Here is a 20,009-nt window from a genome sequence, read left to right as displayed (position 1 = left end):
TACAGCAGAAAATTCATAAAAAATTTTATTTTTTATGCATTTTGATTTTTTGAGTTTGTTAAATTTTGTGTATTACGGAATTATTAGTTATTGGATTTTAAGGAAACAAAAAAAACTAAAATATGATTTTTATGAAGGAGAAATAGCAATATAATAAAAAGTGGGAAAAAGAGTAGCACAGGGTGTGGGACAGAAGATCCATTGCGTGATTTTATATGTTCATGGAGAAAACTTTTCGGAATTTTCCAATTCTATTAGTTTCAACTCATATATAGATGATCATATGTACGCAGAACAAAGTGTTTAAAAATTGAAATTTGGTAGATAAAAAATGAATAAGAAAATGAAATAATTAATGAAAAGGTGTATGAAATTTAGCTTTAAATAATTTTTTCTTGACATAATAGATAAAATTTTAACAAGTCAACATGTAATGCTAAAATAATTAATAGCAAGTTAAATTTTATAAATCAATTAACTAAACAGTACTAGTAAGGTCAAAAAAAATGTAAAGAGAAGTAAATGTGCAAATTTTTCTTCTTAGCGTCTGTTTGTTTGGAAGAAAAATATGTTCTAGAAAATGTTTTCCTGATTTTTCTATTGTTTGGTTGGGTTATTGCTTTGGGAAATTGTTTTCCTACCAAAATATTTTACATCAGATGGTGTAAAATGGCTTCCCATATAAATGAACTGAAGTTATTTTCCATGTTCACCTCGTAAGTCGTAATACTGAAGAGGTGATTTTTGGTGGGTAGCTGAACCGACCTAAATCAGTCCCTTCTCAGGTGAAGTGAGGGTACTGCTTAAGCCGAAAGTGAATGGCGGCTTCTCCCTGGGATTCACTCTGACTGATCACAAGTTAGTATGAGAACCGAAAAAACAATAGTCTTTATGAATGAACAGTATACTTACTTGTTGAGAGTACATGAGGGATATTTATAGAGTGGGAGTGGATGATAGGACGGAGGTCTCATGCTGGTGGGACCCATATCCTGTCATTACGGCTCTGTTCCTTGTCAGGAGGTCTGACTCTGACACTGTAGACGCCTGGGCGGGATGACGGGGAACCTTTCCCAGTAGCCATTAAGAGCATCAGTGCTTTTTAGATAAAGCACTGGTCCCGGATGATGTCAGGTGGCTTGACATCATCAACGTGCAGCCGAGGTGGAAGTCTGAGGTGCAGAGGTCATCTAGGCAGTAGCCAGGGGCCTGCCCGAGACCAGGGGCCATATTCTGCACGAGACCGTGCTCGTGTGAGGGAGGAAGTGAGATCACCTCAGCATTCCTATGATGGCCGAGGTGAGCACCCTCAATAAGCCCCCCAAGCCTCGTAAGCTCCGAGTCCTGGAGGTACCGAGGCTTCCTTGTGCCGAGGTCGTACAGGGTCGGTGACCCGAAACTGTTCCGGACGATGCGGGGTACGACACGTAGGCATGTCAGTTGATAGGACGTGGTGAGCAGAGTGGTCACGTCGTGAGGTAGTGGGACGTTTCGTGCAGAGAGGGTGTCAGTCGAAAGGACGGGTAATTAATGAGGAGAGAGAAAAGCACGTTCTTTGAATTTGAACGTGGTCGCCTTTTCGCATTCTTGCCGCCTCTTCGGATTCCCCTAATCCCCTATAAATGGGGGGCCCCTCTCACCAAACGCCCCGCACTTTTTCCTTTTTGCCTGAAGCTTGTAAAATTCGCGAGCGCTGCCGAGGTCAATTTTTCAGCCGAGGTCACAGTCGAAGTCATCCACTTCATCCGGTTTCGTAGTTAATAGTAAGTATCTTTCCTTTCATCTCGTCTTTCACATATGGCCAAAACAGCTAAAACCCACAAGGAAACCGTGAAACCGAGCTATCAGGCCGATGAGGGGTCGAACCCCTTGAAAGAAGCGACTTCGTCCAGCTCTGCGGGGTCGGCACCTACCGATGTGGGGGAATCAGCCGAGGAGGAAGTGGCCGGGACAGCATCGGGGTCAGAGTCATCAGAAATGAGCTAGGGCGGTTCCGATGTCGAATACGATACCGACCTCGGAACTGCAATGCCCCATGACGAGGGAGTGCTGGAGCCGGTTGCCCCAAGGAACGCTGCCAACCTTGACTTCGGCAGGATGCCGATGTTTAGGAGCCGCATGGGAAGAGACAGGGCCGGGAAGGTGATAAGAAAATATCCCTTCAGGCCGGGGTATCTCATCACATCGCCCGGGCCGAACGATTCGGCCGAGAAGCCCCCCATAGGCACTGTGGCCATCTATCTTCAGCAGTTGGAGGCCGGACTGAGGATGCCGACGTCGAGGTTCTTCAGGGACGTATTACGTCACTTCGGTGTAAGGATTATTCAGCTCGCCCCGAACGCGGTCCGCATCCTCGTAGGTTTTGAGATGCTATGCCGACATCAAGAGGTAACTCCCACCGTGGACCTCTTCCGCCGATGTTATACCCTCAAGGCGCACGGGACGGATAAGGGGTGGTTCTACATCTGTAACCGGAACAACACCATCCCGAAACTAGTGATTGGGGCTCCCACCTCGATAAAGAACTGGAAACGGGACTTCATATTCGTCCCAACCGGTGACTTCCCTTGGGGATTTTGGTGGAGGTCCATTAAATCGAAGGCCGACCCTTCCGCAGGGGACCACGAGGAGGAGTCCTTCCAGAAGTTGATGGGGTCTGGACTTCGGATATTCAGTTGGGACTACCCCGAAGCCGTGCTGGTCGACAGGGGGATTAGCCGAGCCTTACTGCCTCCTGACAAGCCTTCCTTCTTTTCCACTAAACTTAAGAAACCTTGTAATTTTTCTTTCATGGCTTTCCTTTTACCTCGGCTATGGCAAATAATAATATTTGTTCCTTGTGCAGTGACCAAATTATCCGACATCATCACATCGGGCTCGACCGAGGTGGCCAAGAGGTCGAAGAGGAAGAACTCGAGCGAGACATCGGCGCCTCCGCCCAAAAAGAAGTCGCAAGGGCAGTCTTCCAAGATTTCGGTGGAGAAGAGCACCCCCACCACGGCAGCCCAAAGCAGCTCGGCCGCCGCAGCTACAGGGTCCACCTCTTCTGTGCCAGAAGGGGTGCCACTAGGAGTGACCACGGCACTCCCGCCTCCTCATGGCCGAGGTAAACAATTGAAGGCTCCGGTCAATGCAGTGACGGGATCTTCACTATGGAACCGTTTCCATAGCCCCCGGTGTTTCCCGGAAAAGAGAAGTCCCACCCCGGCGAGCATTGGTGTCCGGAGTGGACGCTTAAGGTCAACGACAGGTGCACCAATCCTCGGGTTGCACAAGACTTGGTGATGCAATCAAGCTTGCCGAGGGACGTAGAGTTCACAAGGAAGCTGTCCCCGGCCGAGGTGATTCAAAGTATAATGGTGACCACGGCCTCCCAGACGGCATTTGTGGCCGAGATGACGCATCGGTACTGTGCCCTAATCGAGGAGCAGGACACCGGCAAGCTACAAGATCAGATTGCCAAGTTGAAGAAAAAATTGGTGGTGTCCGAGTCCGAGAAGTCTGAGCTTCAGCGACGCCTTCAAGAAGCCGAGACGAAAGGGGAGGAGGCCGAGGCTACCATCAACAGTTTCAAGTCGGCTTTGGAGGAAGAGCAGAAGAAGGCGGAGGAGGTGAAGAAGACCCACGAACAGGCTCTCGAGAGCGCAAGGACCTCGGCAGTTGAGGATTTCCGGAGGTCCGAGACCTTCATCGGGGATCTCGGCCAGCTGACGAGGCCGAGCTTCATGCTCGGCTTCACGTCGGCTATCGACGAGGCCGCAGTTCACCTCTCCTCCGAAACCTTGGAGTCTTTAAGAAACAACGCCAACTATAATGAAGACTCCAAGGAATTGTGCGATCGGATGGCCGACGGGATCCAAGTTGGAAGGAACTTGGCTGAGGTCCAGGACGAGTTCAACAAGTGGCTATCCGAGCTCGACGAAGTGTTCGAGGAGGACGGAGGAGAGGACGCTGGGGGCGACGTCGGCGAGAAGGCCGATGAAGGGCACGAAGGAGGCGGAGAAGGTGAGCCTCATCCCGGCGGGGAAGAAACCGGGGAGGCAATTGGCCAGGAGGGAGCCGAGACAGGGGTCTAGACTTGTAGGTGGTTAAGTGTAATGCCGAGGTGGGAATGGCTTAGTAGCATTCCTGACCTCGGTCTTGTATTCTTTTTGTAATGTCTCTTCTTCATTAAATGAAACATCTATTCTCTATCACTTCGGCTATTTTAATTTCTTGTTTCGTCCCTTGTTTGTCCCCCTTATTTTTTTAATAACGGATGTGTGCATCATTGTATTGAAAAAAACAAAGCAGCTGAAGTCATAACTTGATAAAATTTTCAAGTATAATACAGTTTGAGGTTCTCAGCGTACCAAGTTCTCGGCACTAATGAGCCATCTCGGTAACTCAGTTTGCAATACCCACTGAGATTAGATTCCATAACTCGGTAAGGGCCTTCCAATTTTGGGCACAATTTCCCTTGCGGCTCAGCTCGGTTGACCGAGTTTTTTCTAAGCACCAAGTCTCCTGGCAGGAATCGCCGATGTTTGACGCGGGCATTGTAGTAGTGGGTCAGGGTGATCTTGTAGGAAACTACCCGAGCTGAGGCAATGTCCATTCTCTCGTCGACGAGGTCGAGATCCAACTGTCTCTCTTCTTCGTTCACCTCGGCGGCATAGGTTGCCAGCCGAGGATTGGGTGTTAGGATCTCAGCGGGGATGACTGCCTCGGCTCCATAGGTCAAGGAGAAGGGGGTTTCTTGCGTGGATGACCTCGGCGTGGTCCGATAAGACCACAGGACACTGGGAAGTTCTTCCACCCAAGATGATCCAACTCGGTGTAGTCGGGTCTTGAGACCATGCAAGAGAGTTCGGTTGAAATTCTCTGCTTGACCGTTTGCCTGGGGGTGGCCTACCGAAGTGAAGTATTGTTTAATGCCGAGGTTCTCGCACCAAGTCTTAAATGGGTTTTCGGCAAATTGTCTCCCATTGTCTGAGATGATGATTTAAGGTATGCCGAAACGACAAATAATGCATTTCCAAAAGAATTTTTGAACAGCCAGCCCTGTGATGGTCCATAGAGGCTCGGCCTCGACCCACTTAGTGAAGTAGTCCACAGCGGTCACCAGAAAGGTATAGCCCCCGACCGCTTTAGGGAAATGACCGATGATGTCTGTCCCCCATTGCTCAAACGGCCAGGGTGAGGTGATTGGAACCATGAAGTTCGAGGGTTGGTGAAGCTCAGGGGCGTGGACTTGGCAGGATGGGCAGCTGAGAACAAGATTTTGGGCATCTTGTCGAACGGAAGGCAAGAAATACCCAAGAAGTAAGGTCTTCTTGGCCAACATCCTGTGGCCGACGTGAGCCCCGCATAGGCCTTCGTGTATCTCATGGAGGACCTGGCGTCCTTCCTCGGGTGTAACGCACCTCGGCCAGGGCCAAGGTAGGAGCGTTTATACAGTTCTCCATCACGGAGAGCGTATCGAGCAGATTTGCGTTGTATCTTTCTGGCCTCGGCTTGACCCTCGGGAAGGATTCCCTACCCTAAGAAAAGGATGAACGGGCTCATCCATGTATCTCCCGAGTTTACAGGGCATGCCACCTCTTTCATGTATCCCGGCTCGCTCAGCACTTCCACTAAGATGGTCTTGTTGAGGTCAGAAAATGATGTGGAAGCCAGCCGGGATAAGGCGTCAGCCCGCCTATTCTGGGAGCGGGGGATTCTTTGGATTTCGAAAGACTCGAAGTACGCGGTGAGTTGGTGGACTTTGGACAGATACCGTTGCATAGTCTCATCCTTGGCTTCATATTCACCAAGAACTTGGCATACTACAAGTTGGGAGTCACTGCGGACATGGATCCGCTGTGCACCGAGCCTGCGGGCTAGTTGGAGTCCCGCGATCAAGGCCTCATATTCGGTTTCATTGTTGGTGGCTGGGAAGTCGAAGCGGAGGGCATACGAGCACACTTCTCCCTGGGGGCCCTCCAGGAGCAGTCCAACTCCGCTGCCATCCCCGTTAGAGGATCCATCCACATATAACGTCCACAAGTGTGGGGTGGACACTTCGGCGATGGCAGAAGTGGGTTCTCGACCTTCCGTGAAGGTGAGTTCGGCCAAGAAGTCGGCTAAGGCTTGAGTTTTTATGGCGGTGCGTGGCTCATACGACAGGTCGTACTCCCCTAATTCGATGGCCCACTTAGTGAGGCGCCCGGAAGTCTCGGGCCGAACCAGTATCTGTCGAATAAGTTGGTCTGTCCTGACGGAAATAGGATGAGCTAGGAAGTAGGGTTTCACCCGCCGGGCGGCGTGGACCAATCCTAGCACGAGTTTTTCCACCTGGGTATACCGAGTCTCTGGCCCACGGAGAGCTCGGCTGACATAGTAGACCGGCACTTGGGTCCCCTCATCTCGGATGAGCACAGCACTGACAGCTTCTTCGGCAGCGAAGAGGTAGAGGTACAGCTTTTTTTCGGGCCGAGGTAAGGCGAGGGTAGGCAAGCGATGCAAATATTGTTTTAATTTGTCGAAGGCAGCCTGGCACTCTTCGGTCCAGGCAAACTAATCAGCCTTCTTCAGCACCTTAAAGAAGGGCAAGGCTTTCTCAGCAGATTGGGATAGGAAGCGGTTCAGCGCGGCCAGGCGTCCGTTTAGTCTCTGGACTTCTCAGACGTTCCGAGGTGGGGACATGTCCCGAATGGCTTTGACTTTGTCGGGGTTAGATTCGATTTCCCGGTGGGAAACCAGATACCCCAAGAATTTTCCTGAGGTGACACCGAAGACACACTTCTTGGGATTTAACTTCATCCTCGAGTCCCGCAGAACGCCGAAAACCTCCCTTACATCTGATAAGAAGGCCGAAGTGGTTAAACTTTTGACTAGAATGTCATCCACGTAGGCCTCCACATTGCGGCCGATCTGATCTTTGAAGAGGCGGTTGATCAGCCTTTGATAGGTCGCCCCGGCGTTTTTTAACCCGAATGGCATGGTAGTATAGCAGTAGACACCTTGGTCGGTGTAGAACGCTGTCTTCTCTTAGTCCTCCTCACTCATTCCTATTTGGTGGTAGCCTTTGAAGGCATCTAGGAAGCAGAGGATCTCATGTCCCATTGCCGAGTCGACGAGGGCGTCAATCCTCGGCAGAGGGTAGCAATCTTTGGGGCAGGCATTGTTAAGGTCGGTGAAGTTGACACACATCCTCCATCCACCGGTATCCTTTTTTACCATGACAGGGTTGGACTGCCAGGTGGGGTACTGGACCTCATGGATCATCTTGGCGGGCAAGAGCTTGTCGACCTCATCAGATATGGCCTTGCAGCGTTCGGATCCGAAGTGCCTACGTTTCTGTCTCACAGGACGGGCCTGTGGATTAACGTTGAACTGGTGAATCATGAGCTCAGATGGAACGCCGACCACTTCATCAGCGGACCACGCGAAGACGTCCCGGTGCTCCTTTATCAAGTGAATCATCTCTTCCTTTAGAGGTGAAGGGAGTCCGGCCCCCACTTGGACCACTTGGTCAGGTCTCGCCTCATCCAAGACCACCTGCTCCACCTCATCCCCGGGTTCCAGCCTGCCGGGCTTTCCCGCCTTCTGAGGATCGATGCAGTCTATGGAGAGAACAGCTGGCCTCTTCTCTTCGGCCTTTGACGCAGTCCGGGGAGTGACTGCCTCCTGGATGGTGGCGAGGTAGCATTCGCGGGCAGTACTCACGTCGCTGCTCACCTCGGCCACCCCCGCTGGTGTCGAGAATTTGAAGATCAGTAGAGTACACAGCCCTCAAGGCGTGAGCGTGGGTCGACCTATTAACATATTGTAGGAGAATCTGTCTTGACCACCGAAGTTGACGGGTACAGTTTGGCAGCGGGGATGACGCCCGACAGTCACCATCAGAGACACCATACCTTCCGGGTGGACTACGTGTCCCCCGAATCCGACGAGTGGAGTTCTGACAGGAGTGAGTTGCTCCCTGGTCAGTTTCAAGCTTTCGAAAGTTCGATAGTACAAGACGTCTACCGAGCTCCCGGGGTCAACGTAGACCTTTTCTTGACTATGTAGTTGTTGGTGAGAACTTCAATCACAATAATTTCGTGATTGCTGGAGGCGGCAGGGACAGGGTCGCTGGGACCATAGGTAATCAATCACCTTGGATAGCCGAGAGCTCGGCTCGGCCACCTCCATCCCAGCCTGGCGGTAGGTCCCCTTCCGGGAGTTCTGGCTGTCTCCTCCCGTCGGACCACCCGCGATTGTGTTGATCACCCCGACGATGTTGGGGCCGTAGCCCGGTGACCCGTCACGCGGAGGCCGCTGGTCCTCCCTATGATCCTCAGGACCTCTGCAATACATCTTTGTGTCCCGCCTGTCTTCTCGGCGGGAGCCCCGGTTATCCCGGTGGGAGGCGCTTCGATTGAGGCCTCCGTCCTTGCGGACGAATTGCTTCAGGTACCCCTGCCGGACCAAGTTCTCGATCTCTCGCTTCAGATCATTGCAGTCCTCAGTCTCGTGCCCTACATCTCGGTGATAGGCACAATAGAGGCTGGGGTTCCTCTTATCTCTCCTCCCTGGAATTTCAGGAGGTGTTCGGCCGAGGTGATTTTGCCTCATCACAGCCAGGACATGTGACCGGCTGGTATTGAGTGGCGTCAACTCAGCGTCCGAGGTGGACGACCTTCCTTTAGTGATCCGGTCAAAGACACTCCGACGGTTTCGAAATTGGTTCGACAGTCCACTGGGGCCTTGCTCGACTCGGCCGGTGTCTTTCTTCCTCCGGGACTCTTGCCCAGTACGAGTAGCTTGAGCTTCTCGCTTCATGCGGTTTAAATCTTCACTTTGGATTCCTTGATCTACTCGATCCCAGAGTTCCCGAAGTGTGCGGGGGTAATCCCGATTTATCTCGGTATTGAAAATTTCCGCAGTCAGCCCGTTGGTGAATGCAGCTATGGTTACCTGCTCATTCTGATCAGGTATCTGCACATTCTCCTCATTGAACCTCTGTACGTACGAGCGCAGTGACTCACCGGGGGTCTGCTGAAGGTTCAAGAGGTAAGTTGAAATCTTCGTAATTGGTCGAGATGATACAAAGCGGTGGATGAATGGTCTATCAACTCATCTAGTGAGAAAATGCTCCTCGGTTCTAAGCCCCAGAACCATTTTCGGGCTGTCCCCTGTAGGAAAATGGGGAAGGCTCGGCAAATTACGGCGTCGGGGACGCAGAAGAGTCGAAATGCGGAGAGGAAGGGGCGGAGGTGATCCTCGGGATCACCTCGGCCATCATAAGAATGCAGGGTGGGGAGTTTAAAATTTGGGGGCACCAGCTCCCCATTGATGTCGTCAGTGAAGGGCGGAGCCCTCATATATTCGGCTGCTAAGCCCCCAGGACGCTGGGGTGGGTCCTCAGCTCGCCTTTCCAGTAGACCCCGGGAAAACGCCCAGGAAATGGAGGCAATCTTAGAGGTCGCCTTAGAGGAGACGCGCCTGGAAGTGCTCCGAGAGAGGTGCCCCTCATCGGAGTCCTCACCGGAAGGTAACTCAGGGGATTTCGTCGATCTTCTCTTAGAGGATTCGACTTTTTCCTTCCCCTGCCTCTTGAAATACCTCCCTAGTTCCTCGAAGATGTTAGGATTATCAGCTACGAACTCGGTCATCTTGGCGATGGCGTCTTCGTTGTTGGGTTGGGTCCTTGGGGACCCTTGTTCCTCAGAAATACGACCCTGCTGGGCTCCCGAGGTCTGCCCAGCCCCGGTTGAGGGAACTCTCCTGCTTCTGGAGCACGTGGATCTCATTTTGGCAGTAATCTCGTTCCCACAGACGGCGCCAATTGAAGAGGTGATTTTTGGTGGGTAGCTGAACCGACCTAAATCAGTCCCTTCTCAGGTGAAGTGAGGTGTACTGCTTATCCGAAGTGAATGGCGGGGCTTCTCCCCTGAGATCACTCCGACGATCAAGTTAGTATGAGAAAGAGAAAAAGCAATAGTCTTTATGAATGAACAGTATGCTTACTTGTTGAGAGTACATGAGGGATATTTATAGAGTGGGAGTGGATGATAGGACGGAGGTCTCATGCTGGTGGGACTCATATCCTGTCATTACGGCTCTATTCCTTGTCAGGAGGTCTGACTCTGACACTGTAGCCGCCTGGGCGGGATGACGAGGAACCTTTCCCAGTAGCCATTAAGAGCATCAGTGCTTTTCAGATAAAGCACTGGTCCCGGATGATGTCAGGTGGCTTGACATCATCAGCGTGCAGCCGAGGTGGAAGTCTGAGGTGCAGAGGTCATCTAGACAGTAGACCAGGGGCCTGCCCGAGACCAGGGGCCATATTCAGCACGAGACCGTGCTCGTGTGAGGGAGGAAGTGAGATCACCTCGGCATTCCTATGATGGCCGAGGTGAGCACCCTCACTATCCATTCAAACTCCCCCACCAGACTTAAGATTCAGAACAAAACCCACCACTTGTGCAATAGCCCACTAAAGATTTGTAGTCTTCATCTCGTCCCAAACACCGGAAAAAACATGGAGAAAGTAATTATTTTTCTCAATAAAATTTTCCATGGAATAATTTTCCATTGAAAATATTTTACATTGAATCAAACGGACCCTTAATGTTCAAATTTTTCATAAAGAAAAAGCTAGGTTGTGGAAGGGGGAATGGAATTTTAATCTTAATTACTGGACAGACAAATAACTCCTTATGTTTATTAAGGCTGTGTCTTCTTCTTCGCAGATGTCAAAATCGATCAAATGAAGCAGCAGCAGTAAGACAAATTTTCAAACAATTAATGTACCCCTTCGATACGATACCGGAACGAGATAACTCCAAGATACTTAACTCACCGAGAACTCGGCCGAATCACCGAGAATTTGGTCGAGAAGTCTTCGATACAGATAGTTTCGGCCTAGTTGGCCCAAGTCATCGCGAGTAATCTCGAATCAATTCGTAAATTTATATTTTACAGATTTTCTTTTGCTAAATTTTTTATTATTTTTATTTAGCATATTTCTGAATATTATTCAAAATTTTTAGAATATTAAATGCTTCAAAATTTATATTTCGTCGAGACCGTGACCGATATATCGAAACTAATGTGAAACGATCAAAGCCGCGACCGCAACTTTGAACCATCGACGTATCGCCCTACTTCAGAGTTTTCAGTGAGCTATTGCGCACACCAAAAGATGTTGAACTCCTTACCTCACAGGGAGTCATTCAAGGACAACTAGACAGCTTGCGACGACTTCTGAGCTCCTTTGACGGCATGGAACCATCCGAACATGTACGCCATGTACGAAGAGAGATTAGAAAACATCCTCCACCGGACTGGCAGATGTGCATAAAGTTCTTACTAAAGCTGATTGCCCTCATTACTGCAATTCTCACTTTGATTTTTTGCTTTCCTGCAAGCCGTCTATAGCCTTCTTGGCTGCAACAAATAGGAATACACTCGCTTGATGATCTTATGGCATCTTATGGCAGCCTATGGCTTTCATGGCTACCATAAATAGGAAGGAAATGCGGACTTGTTGCTTGATGATATTATGGCACCATAAAAGGGAAAGTGGACTTGTACTCGATGACCTTTTGACATCATTAGAGCTGGCAATTATGCCCAAAAGTCAATAACCCACCCAACCCACCCACTAATTTGAGAGATTGGGTTGGGTAAATTGGGTGTTGGATCAAATTTGGGTTAGGTAATAAAAGCGCACATATATTTTGGGCGATTTGGGTATTTGTGTTGGGCATCCATTACCCAACTTAAGTTAAAAAAAAATAAACAAATTAATTTTTTTGCTCAATGAAGGTCATTAGGAAGTTGTCGACCTGTAGAATTTAAATCTAGTTTCTTATTATTTGTTTGTTAGTTGCTGAATCTAGTATTTCGTAGCCAAATAATTAATTAATGTCTACTCGTTTCCTGTTTTTACGAAGTACTACTGTCATTGCGGAAGAATTGGTCCCGTATATTCTTAAAAAAAAAGGAAAAAAAAGAAACAAATTTTCAAAGTTTGGAAGCGGTCAATGTATGGAAGCAGGCTATGCTGCTGCTTTTGGTCCAATTTGCCATCGTTTTTATATGGCGTAATTCCAGAAACCTCTCCTGAGATGAGATTTCTAACAATTTCACTAACCTTTTTAGAGTTTAAACAGTTAGTATGTGCGTGTATTTGTAAAAGTATATTAGGATGTATTTTAGTGTGTTTGTATGCGTAAAAATAGTGTTTTTGAAATGCATATTATTTACACCTTATTTACACACACTGATTTGCTTGTTTCATCTACATATTTTTCAATCACCTTTCTATGTCACATACATCACATCAATGACAGTAGTCGAGCCTGTGCAACGGCGCCAAAAATTGACAGGTTGTCGAGCCTATGCAATAATAAAAATCTGCTCAAACTAAAATTAATTTCTGTAGATAGTGGTAAGCAGGGTCGAATCCACAGGGATTGGGGATATTTGCCTCTTTTGAAATTCACAGTAACAAGAGGGGTGTTTTCGTATAAACAATGACAGTTAAAGCAATTTACTAAAATGAAATAGCTAACTAAAAATTAAATGACATTAACTAAAATCATATTAATATTAACTAAGGGTCTAGCCAAGAAATAACTTCAGCAATGGTTCACCTAATTGATCATCAATGCAAAGGCAATTCCAATTATTTACTAATAAATAAATTATAACTACCAAACAAGCGATGTCAGTCAACCCCTCCTTACTGTGTCGGTGATTAAGGTACACCCGTTAATCACTACTCTAATTGAGAAATAATTCTAGGTACGCCCATAAGATTTAATTCCCCAATTGCCTTACGTATTAGAGGAGCCCTATTCTAACCAAATAACACACTACCAGGGTTATTTCAGATTAGCCCGCATATCCCCCTGACACAAATCTAATCATGCCAGTTGTCACTATTTCAAGGTAATTAAACAATTACGGATTTAATGCCCTAATTGACAATAGATTACTAAATTAACTAATTATCCGGATCCAAAACAATCAATTAATTAAATAATCATAAGCACTACAATCAAGGAATATGCGAATACTAATAAATAAAAGAAAAAGATAAAATTAAATCGATCTCACAATTTTTAGGCGAACCAAAGCCTCCGTTGTTCCTTGACTAGAATGAGAAAATTAGTTCATATTTAATGCGAAAAACCCAAACAAAATGGGAGCAAGAGTTGCTGCCATTGCCTGTGTTTTGGAAAATTCAATTCGCCTCAATCAGGAAGGGAAAAGCAAGGCTTCATTGGTTTCTCACGGTCCCTGACATACGAGGGAAGTAAAAACCACTCCAGACTAAGAAGCCCAAAGTCCAAAGAGAAAAGCTAATCTAAAGGAAAAATGTCCTAGTTGTACACGTCCCTTTTCTATCTAAGTTTTCCTATTCTCATTGCTATCCTCCTGTGCGGCGCTCCAGCTAGCGTAGAAAACTTGCGCCGTCCTTGCCTTTGTAGCAATTACCAAAATGGGAATAAGTTTCCCTGTTCCAAAAATGCCCCTGGGTTAAAGCTCTATTACTTGGACTTCTTTTCTGTCAAATTGGCATTTGTTATTATATTTTCGTTCTACTCCCTGAAATAAATGCAAAATACTAAAAGTGAGTAGAATCCAGCAATTAATCCACATCGGATCAGGTAATAGGGGAAATTAATAATAAAATAAATGATAAAATCACAACCTATCATCTACACATTTTTCAATCACCTTTCTATGTCACATACATCACATCAAAAAATTATTACAGTACAGTATTTTTTTCACAAAATTATCTCAAATAATTTACTATCTAAACACACTAATGTATTTCAAATGAATTTAAGAAGTGAGTGTGTGTTTGTATCGTGAGTGTTTTAGTGTGTGAAAATATATCTATCTATATAAAAATGTGTTTATGTATGTGAAATTTTTTTGTTGTATGTGAAAATGTATTTGAGAAAGTTTATGTATCAAAATCTATTAAATTAATATATTGGGCCATATTTGGGTTATGGTTTTGTGATGACCCAATATGACCCAATCTAAAATTAATCTAAATTTAAGTTGGACGGATTGGGTATAACCCATTTAAATAAAAACCCAATATTAACCCGCTCAACCCGCCCAATTGCCAAGTATAGACATCATCATAAAGGGAGAGCAGAACTGAGTTTGATTTTTCTCTTGTAATTCATATTGTTAAGTGCACTTTTTTTTTTTTCCATTGTTGTTACTGCGAATAGGACCATATTTGCTCAATGATATTATGGCATCATAATGTGAGAGCAGCTTGAACTTTGCTTTACGAGTTTTTGTAATACAACTATGTTACAGTTAATTATGATCCTTCCTGCATCACTACTGTGAATCAAATCTCCCTAAATTAACCCCATTCCCTGCACTCCAAAAAAATATCCATTGAAGTCTAAATCGCTGGTAGCTTCTCCAGCATTTGTATCAATCCAAAAGCGTATTACAGGGAGGCGCTCAAATCAAACTCCAGACCTATTCCCAGCTAACTTCTATTTACGTACGAGAAATATTTACCTGCATTGCCCGCCTCGATCATATTCTAGGAGGTCAACTAACATAGGAATAAACACATGAAACGAACTTAAAAAATAAAAAAGTGCTAAATTTACTATTAAGCTGCAAAACACAATTAAATACCAGCAGTATTCAAGTATATTAACACCACGTTTCCAAATCTGCTATATAGGAGTTGGGCGGAGATACTAAGCCTGGACGCCCTGGTTTGAAGCTTTGATTGGGATTAATAACTTTTATATTGTTAATTACATACTCCCTCCGTCCCACTTTAATAGTCCTGTTTTCCTTTTTCGTCTGTCCCAAATTTTAGTCAACTTTCCAATTGAAGAATGTAGTTGTATTTTAATTTTTCTAAAATACTCTTATTCAATGTAAGTTGTTGTTACTATAAACCTACTCCATTTAATGAGAGTTGATTCTTTTTTTACCATCAATTCAAGTTCCTATAAAGTTGTACTCTAATTAATGTGAGGGTATGTTAGAAAAATAGCTACCTAAATTGATTGTTCCGATAAAGTTAACTACTTTTTCTTAAACGGTGTGAAAAAAAAGGACTATCAAAGTGGGACGGAGGGAGTATTAAATATACTTAGCTAATTTATGTTAGAAAACCAATATAAAATTTTGGATTTTATCGAAATACTGACTATTCAGTCGAAATCCAATTACCAAAAAAGAGTTTGAATGGGAAATAGATGTTGATTTTGTTAAAAAAATCGAAAAAAAAAACTAAAGAATTTTTTTTATTTTGACCGATTAGGACACCGCCTTCAGTGTGTTAAGAGTCTCACCGGAATTTAGGTGTCCCAAGATTGAGGATGGAGGAGCCGAAATATACTTGTGAGGCATGAGTAGCCGGTTATTCTTGAGCTTCAAACCTCCTTATCGGGCTGGATAAATTTGTGGATTTCCTTCCACAGCGTAGAGCTGTAGATGCAAGGTACAAGTTGCATTTCACAAGCTTCTCAAGTCTCAATTATAAATTTGATTGGGGGAACAGAGGCTGAAACCCACCAATTACTTGAACTATGGATCTTTGACAACAAACCCACAAAAATGGAGAATAACCATTCAAATTTCTGTTTACAGAAGAAATATCATGTTAAAAACCATTTGTCCTAGCTACAACTGCGTTTTGACAACTCATCAGAAAACTTGGAAGTACTTCTCAGAGAAATTTCATATCCATTTGGCAGCGAAGCTTCAGAATGACATTCAGGCAGCAAAAATATATGGAAATCATAGCCCACAACTAAGCATGTATTTCACCTACAGAAATGTCGAAACATATCAAGAACTCTGTTTCCTTCTTCCTATTGGAAGCAGAATAAAACCTGCCACCTAAACTACACAAGTATCTATTGTAAAACTCCTGGTAAGCAAGCTCTCAAGGCTTTTGCAGTTTGTCGAAGGAAAGCATGCTATGGTACATTTGCATGATGGACAAAACTATTAAAGCCGAGCAAATAACGGGAATGCACTTTAGAGGCATTTGCCACTGCCAGGGGGGATTTCTTACAATCTCTCTTTTAACCGAGTGCATATATCCAGATGAAGCCATGCCATCTAAAGTGCTTAGAAGTCCTTGTAATCTCTCTGACCTTCCATGAATGACTCCTTCAGACACAAGGATTTCAATATCTTTTGGTTTATGAATCAGGTCGGACATGAACTTAAAGTAGGAACTTGCCTCAGGTTCGACCCCCTGGCGTTCTTGAACAGTCTCATATTTCAGAAGACATTTGATTAAAAGATCTGTGTATCTGTCAACCCCCAGATCAGGCAAGTAAAGAACAGCTGAAAACTTATTGCACTCATAATGCATTCCTCTGATCCCCAATTCTCCTCCTAATTTTCGGAATCTCACACCCTGTTCAGATAATTTGCTAGCAGAAACACAGTCCTCTATGTCATCGACCTTTTTCCTCACAGCTGCATTCGAGCTGCGTTTTGGGCCAAGCATGATGCTCTGGAGGCAATGGAGTAAGTCGACTGGTTTTGGAACCAGCTTAACCATCAAGAACTTATACAGGGTTCTTTTGGCCAAACCCAATTGCTGCTGCTTACTTCCAATTGTAGCTTTCATTCTTTGAAAGATATCAAGGTGCATAAGCTCCTCTAGTACCATGAATGGGATTTGATTTCCAACAAAGAACATGGACTCTAAAATGTTGTCCATGTATTCAGTGGCACATCCTACGCCAAAAACAGGATGATTCTCTGCATACTTTAATTTTTGTGAATCGGCTCCAAGAATTGAGAATGCCAGAAGAAGAAAGAAGCAACCATCTTGAATCATCAAATCTTGAATCTGAGGCCACGTCAAATCCTTCACCACATCGTCAGCATAAGCAGCTCTCACTTCTGACTCCATATTTCTTATAGCGTTCATAACTCCTTGAAAAGAAATTTGTGAGTTGCTCCGTATGCGTTCCATAGCTTCCTCCTTAAAACACACTGAGAATTCGGTACCAAATCTCCTGTAATTTGGACCAAATACCCAAAGCTTTCCAAATTTTCCTCCATGAAAGTCCGGGTAATATACACAAATCTTGCGCTCAACTGCAGTGAGACCGGTCTTCTGGTTTCGACCACGCAGCGGCTCCATCCGGAAGAAGTAACAAACTGAAGTATAAGAATTAAAAAGATTGAACCTTCTACCTGCAATCGTAATGATCAATCCCATGCAAGTACCTCTGTGACCACAATATTACTACAATCAAATGACAAAAACCATTCAAAAAAGTAAAGCTACCAGGATGAGAGTAAATTTGATACTTTCAAGGGTTAAATCAAATTCTAAGAAATTCAAACTGACTCCCATTTAGGATCTTGTATTGAAAAACATCTCGTTAAGGATTTCAATCAAATAGAAACTTCAAAAGCAGTGGACTTCCAGACGAGGATAAAACATCCAAAGCGAGAGTTAATTTGAATTTCCACCATGCTTCATGATTTGTAGTTGGATCCTCACTGTTAAGATCAACAAATGAAGACTCCATAATAGTAGTTAAAGCCGGAGAAAGCAAAGCAGCAGAAACATGACATTAATTGATCCCGAAATCTGAGACATTATAAAATGGTTCTGTTCATACCAACTAAACCACAAATCAGGCCCCAGCATATAACAATGAACAATCAACAGAAGTGACTCAAAATTAAAGAAAGATGAGTGCTTGATCGATATTTATCAATCGAGATTTCTTGTTTCTTACCAAAAAGGGCACAGCTTGAACTATCGGATGCCAAAATGACAACCGTCTCAAAGCTGAAGCTATTAGCTTCTTATTGGTTTGGCTTACGACTCAAAACCTCAGAATTAGTCAGCTTGTCCTGTGGACTAAACGGGAAAGGGACGATGGTTGAATGAATGAAGTTCAAGGAACCAGGATGCTGCTGTAGGAGGCACGGAAAATTAGGGAATGAAGTTCAAGAAACTCTCACAGTGCATGAAGTTCTTCTTCACTGATGATGCAAGCAAAAGAACAACCGCAATCCGGGGAATGCTGATGTCATCCGCCAGAAGTCATCATAAGACTTGGGATATTTCATATTTATACATCCATCCAGCGACCAAATTACAAAATGGGACAAGAGGGCCTCGTGCGTTCACGCTTATCCATCGACCAACCATGTAAAAGGCAAAAGGGCCCTTCTGCGTTCACCCTTCTTTCATCGTCCATGGAGAACTAGATTCTTATTCTTCCGATTATCAACTTATTCCAATTATCAACTTAACAAGATTCTTCCAATTATCAACTTAACCCCTTTAGGATTGCGATATTTCCGTTCAGGATTGAGATACTTTTGTTTAAAGAAAAGGATAAAAACACTTTAAAAAAAAAACGATCAATTTCATCCATAATTTTACCGTGTCGATTTAGTACCTAACCTTTATTTTTGATCAATTTGATACTTGAACTTATTTTGTAACTCTAATTAAGGGCCTCCGCGGTGGCACCACTACTTGAAACTAATTTGATGCCTAATTAACTAACTAAACAAGGATATTATGAGAACGCCACTCACGGGATTGTAAGAAAACAAATAAATTCATATAAAAAATCACTATATAAAACTTTTTTAATGTTTAATCTTTTAATTTTTTTTTACATAAGGTAATTGATTTATTACAGTCCCGTGAATAATGTTCCCAAAATACTCTTGTTTAGTTCGTTAATTAGGAATCAAATATATTTTAGGTGATAGGCGCAACCATGGAGATCTTTAATTGGAATTGCAAAATAAGTTTACATATCAAATTAGTTAGGAATAAAAGTTAGGAACTAAATCGATACTAGTGAAAAAAATTTACAGACGAAATTAGTCATTTTTCTAAACACTTTTGATGCATTTGTTAAGTGTAATCCCTTGAAATTTACAATAAGTTTTTTTATTATTAACGTACTTTTAGCACAAGTTCAATTTTGATACTTTTAGAGCAACTTCTATATTTTAAAAAATAAAAATTAAAATTAAAAAGTTTTATTAAAAATTTTCAATCAAATGAAAAGATAAATATGTTTTACAAATTCAAAAAAATTACACATTATCAAATAGAAAAAAGTACTTGTGCAAATATGCTTCCAAATAATATGATTAAGCACTATATAAGTATTTTGATAAAAAAAATTCTACTAATTTAAGTGCTTTTTGATAAGTCATCGTAACTCCAAATCGACCAATGCCACAATAAATTTGCACGGTAAAATACAGAAAATCCCATTAATATTGTGGTTTGAGATTTTGTCATAATATTTCCTTATTGTTTAAAAACCCCTAGATAATGCCCTTATAGTTTGTACTTATTTGAAACTTGGATGGAAATCATCCAAATTAGCAGAGTTTGACGTAAAGTGGGGTTCAAATTACATAGTCAAGGATAATTTAGTATTTTGCAATTTTTTGTCCTTCTCTTTGCTTTTTCCTTTCTTTTTTGCTTTCCCTTTACCTAATGTTGCCTTTTGCTTTCCCTTTACCTGCTGCTGCCTCTTCCTCGTCTGATATCAGATTCCACTTTCCCAAACTTTCTCCTCTTTCCCTAATTTCTTTTGGGTCATTTCTCCTCTGCTATTACATTTTTCTTTTCCTTTTTTTTTTCTTTTCTTTTCTTTTTCCATTTCTTCCTTCCTTCACAACCAAAATCATCAAAAGCACTGATGAATGCCAATCATCACCAGTACCGCCACCGATCACCAGCAGTTACCCCACCAAGCATCACTAATTTCAACGTGATTTTAATGCCCAATGATCCCAAAATAACATCGAAAAATTTCCAGTTAGATAGATCACAAAATAACAACAAAAATCCTCAGTCAAATTATCTCAAAATTTTATCAAAAATTTTTCCAATCAAATTATCCCAACATAACACCAAAAAACTCGCAAATATAGTAGCTCTATTATTGGTCTCAAATTAATCCCAAATTGAATAGAAACACCGATCACAAAATTAGATCTAGAATTGGCCAGTGATGATGGTGGGCATT

The 20,009-nt window shown here is 43.9% G+C and overlaps 3 protein-coding genes across 6 annotated transcripts; 1 reads left to right on the top strand and 2 right to left on the bottom strand.

Annotated features, from left to right (window-relative positions):
• The first annotated feature begins 3,356 nt into the window (after positions 1-3,356).
• On the top strand, positions 3,357-4,076 carry LOC113765852 (neurofilament light polypeptide-like). Its single transcript, XM_027310099.1, has one exon. It carries the CDS (start codon positions 3,357-3,359, stop codon positions 4,074-4,076), a length of 720 nt encoding a protein of 239 aa, XP_027165900.1.
• Positions 4,077-4,318: 242 nt separating this feature from the next.
• Positions 4,319-6,963, bottom strand: LOC113765851. Its single transcript, XM_027310098.1, has 4 exons — positions 6,649-6,963; positions 5,569-6,537; positions 5,406-5,517; positions 4,319-4,971 (listed from the first exon to the last, which is right to left on the bottom strand). Exons 1-4 carry the CDS (start codon positions 6,961-6,963, stop codon positions 4,319-4,321), a joined length of 2,049 nt encoding a protein of 682 aa, XP_027165899.1.
• Positions 6,964-15,762: 8,799 nt separating this feature from the next.
• LOC113764597 lies at positions 15,763-18,030 on the bottom strand. 4 transcript variants are annotated; one of them, XM_027308541.1, is made up of 2 exons: positions 17,736-18,030; positions 15,763-17,181 (listed from the first exon to the last, which is right to left on the bottom strand). In XM_027308541.1, the coding sequence occupies exon 2, from the start codon at positions 17,126-17,128 to the stop codon at positions 15,908-15,910; it is 1,221 nt and encodes a 406-aa protein (XP_027164342.1). In that variant the 5' UTR covers positions 17,129-17,181; positions 17,736-18,030; the 3' UTR covers positions 15,763-15,907. The 4 variants fall into 4 exon arrangements, with proteins under 4 accessions (XP_027164342.1, XP_027164343.1, XP_027164344.1 ...); XM_027308542.1 differs by having other exon boundaries at positions 15,763-17,177; XM_027308543.1 differs by having other exon boundaries at positions 15,763-17,145.
• Positions 18,031-20,009: the final 1,979 nt, after the last annotated feature.

The sequence above is a fragment of the Coffea eugenioides genome, chromosome 3 (genome assembly GCF_003713205.1).
Source record: "Coffea eugenioides isolate CCC68of chromosome 3, Ceug_1.0, whole genome shotgun sequence".
Lineage (NCBI taxonomy): Eukaryota > Viridiplantae > Streptophyta > Magnoliopsida > Gentianales > Rubiaceae > Coffea > Coffea eugenioides.
Note: the sequence above shows the minus strand (reverse complement) of the source record. Positions and strands in the feature narration are given on the sequence as shown.